At 47.9% G+C, this 3,412-nt stretch overlaps 1 protein-coding gene across 1 annotated transcript in view; it reads right to left on the reverse strand.

The window, feature by feature from the left end:
• Positions 1-3,137: 3,137 nt before the first annotated feature.
• The window catches only part of LOC308368695 (heparan sulfate glucosamine 3-O-sulfotransferase 6-like), a gene marked incomplete at both ends in the record, with an annotated part of 42,847 nt that continues 42,572 nt past the window's right edge, over positions 3,138-3,412 (reverse strand). The window contains one exon of the mRNA XM_080842939.1: positions 3,138-3,412. This exon is cut by the window's right edge and continues 362 nt beyond it. Coding sequence (XP_080699065.1) covers positions 3,138-3,412 — 275 coding nt within the window.

Raw genomic sequence — 3,412 nt, forward strand, 5'->3', positions numbered from 1 at the left:
TCTTTTTTGTCCACTGCTTCCTATTACTGTCCGTGCCCTGTGGGGACACAGAGTCGTGTTCTGTGACCAAAGACGTGGGCACGGATTTGTCTCACCCATAACAACGGACTGTAGCCGGGGACGAGGAGACGAGGAGGCTTCTGTAGCTCCGTAGAGATTCCAGTGGTCACAGCTAGCAGCTGGAGAATTTACCCCGAGGGGAGTGATTTAGAAGTACAGGCACACACACACACAAACACACACACATGTACACACACACAAACATGAACACACACACTCACACATGTACACACACACACACACACACACACACACACACACACACACACACACACACACACACACACACACACACAAACATGAACACATACACTCACACACACACACACACACACACGTACACACACACACAAACACACACATACATACATAGATACACACACACTCACACACAGACATACATAGATACACACACACACACAAACACACATTAACCCCGCTTTCAAATCTAAAGATGTAGAATAATTGGTTCAGCAATTTGGTTTAATTCCACTGGTGCGACGCCTCTGTTTGACTCTCATTTTGTCCTAACCACAAAGAGTGCAGTACGCGCCTTCATGAAGGCCCTCCCCCCTTCTGTGATGCTAGGAGGAGAGAGACATGGACCCTGGAATGTTATTGCTACAACATCTGGGGTTGCCACCGGCATAAGCACCCTCTTTCTTGCAAACTGGGTTTTTTAAAAATGGTTTGCAGTTTGGGTGTTCTAGTCTGTGTGTGAGGGAACGTGACATGGACATCCTCTTTTAAGCTGTTTTGGTTAGAGGAAAAACAGGAGAGAGTGGGAGATGAGAGAAAGAGAGGATGAGAGGACGGGTTGGGGGAGAGTCAGAGAACAGGAGTGAGATTAGTGTTGACTAACAGGCAAACAAATTAAGGAAAACAGAAGGACGTTAAGCTAGGTTAAAGAAGTGACATGAAGACCGATAGAAAGGCAGAGAGAACAGGCTCTCAGGAGAGAAGGATGGGATCAAAAAGTACTGAGTAGCAAAAACAGCACAAGAGCAAAAACAGAAAAAAGGAAATCAAAAGTGTCTTTCTTCTCTCTCTCTCTCTCTATCTCTGTCTCTTCTGCTCTCTCTCTCTCTCTCTCTCTCTCTCCCTCTCTTCCCTTCTCTCTCTCTGTTCATTCACAGTAGTGAGGATTCTCAACTCTGCATATTTCCTCACTGTCGGCTGGCGTCAAATATAGACGGGGAGACATGTTATTTAGAGGCCACAGATTCTTCAACGCCACTCCAGATAGGGAGGTGTCGTTGGGGGGCACCAAATCCCCGAAAAAAATAAACCCAGCCATCCAGCACCCCTCTTCTGGTCCCGGCCCAGGACTCCCCCTCACAAACAACAAAACTCTGTTGTGTGAATATTTCGTTGGTAAAAAAACAAAAACCCCTACACATACATACACACACCCCTGCCCCCCCTCCATAAAATGAATGATGACAGATAATCAGAAATGAATAAGAATGAACCAGAATGAATAAGAAGAACAAACCAGCAAACTCTGTGGACAAGGCAAGGGACACGTTTCTCGATGAACCAACTCTTTGGGGAGATGTGTGTGTGTGTTTGTGTGTGTGTGTGTGTGTGTGTGTGTGTGTGTGTGTGTGTGTGTGTGTGTGTGTGTGTGTGTGTGTGTGTGTGTGTGTTTGTGTGTGTGTCTGTGTGTGTGTGTGTTTCAACATATAGCAGTGGTGATGGTGGTAAGGGGTTTGTATGTGTGCCATGACTCATATCTTGGACTTGTATTAACTTTAATTGTAAATAAGGATTTTTATCCAAATAACATAGCTTGACTGTCCTCTCACTGAGTGCCTTACAGAACTACAGACCACCCCTGTCAGTTACAGAACTACAGACCACCCCTGTCAGTTACAGAACTCCAGACCACCCCTGTCAGTTACAGAACTACAGACCACCCCTGTCAGTTACAGAACTACAGACCACCCTTGACAGTGCAGACAGAATAAAGAGCTGGATGCCTCAACAAGAGGCAAGGAAAAGTAATAAGCAGAACCTTTGGCAGATAACCTCGTCAGTAAATCAAACTTTAAGACTTTTGGACAACACTCTAGAACACTCCGAAGAGTGCTCTCTTGCATCTCACAGACTGAAATAGTGCTCGACAATATTCTATGGAGAACCCTCGGTAGGTTGGATAACCTCGTCTGAATTTTGCGCTTTAAGACTTCAGACAAGACTGTTCAATCCCGTAGAGTACTCTCTCGCAGCTTACCGACTCAGAATGTGTTTTGAAAAAAACATGACCTGTAGTTTTTAAAAGACTCCATAACGTATTGAGCTCCGTAAAGCACTGAGAAGCCGAGGCCAACTGCAAAAGGACAGAGGACACTGACCCCTGTGACTGCAGCTAAAGCTAGAGAATAACAACTCCATCAGTGTCACGAGACCATCAATTAGCTTGGCTTCGGCTGTATCTCACGATGCAAAAATAAAATGCAAACTGTGAACCCAATGTCAGCTCCTATCGTGCTTTAGGGTGTAAGCATCACCTCACCAGAGAGCACTGGTCTGTCCAAGAGTCTGCTGCAATCCGGGATCTCTCTCTCTCTCTTTCATCTAGTTTAGTGATGGCCATTCGGTGAGGGTGGAGAGACTGTTTGTGTGCCTTCCCATTGGAAGCTCCCTGCTCGTCTCTCTCTCCATACTTGGAGGTGAAGTTCAACCTCATCCACCAAACATGGCAATTTCACAATGTCATTCAGAATCCATAGCGGGTTTTTTTTAATTTTTTTTTTGGGGGGGGGGGGGGAGGGGCAAGTGCCAAGCCATGGCCTCTCTCCTTAGGACAAACCTCCACCCCCACCCCCACTCGAACACATCCTCCCACACAAACATTCCAGCCCCCATTTTTCTCGGTCTCCCAGTCCGGTCCAGTGATCTTAACTGTGGACTTAAGCACAGAGGCGAAGTGCAACATGGCCGACCTCACCAAGGATTCAAATTTCACTCTGAAACGCAAGGGTGATTTGGTTGTTTGTTTCACCAAGATGGTGGTCACATGACCTAGACCCCAAACAACCCCCCCTTCCCCCCTTTCTACGTTCTCCTTCTCCTCAGTCCCAGCCGAAGTCCTGTCCAGTCATCTGGTAGAACTTGAGGTTGAAGGGCCGGTAGAACTCCCTGAGCCTCTGCAGCGCCTCCTGGGGGATGGGAGGGTGCGTGCGGCCCTTGGACTTCCCCAGGCAGCGGGGCCTGCTGCTGCCCTCCGGCTTCTTGAGGCACGGGAAGCCCTTGGTCTGGTTGAAGTAGAAGTGCTTGGCGCCCACCACGCGCTTGAGGCCCAGGAAGTCCTGCACTCGCTCCATCTCGCCCGCCGGGTCGCTCACCA

This window comes from Sprattus sprattus, assembly GCF_963457725.1.
Source record: "Sprattus sprattus genome assembly, chromosome: 1".
NCBI lineage: Eukaryota > Metazoa > Chordata > Actinopteri > Clupeiformes > Clupeidae > Sprattus > Sprattus sprattus.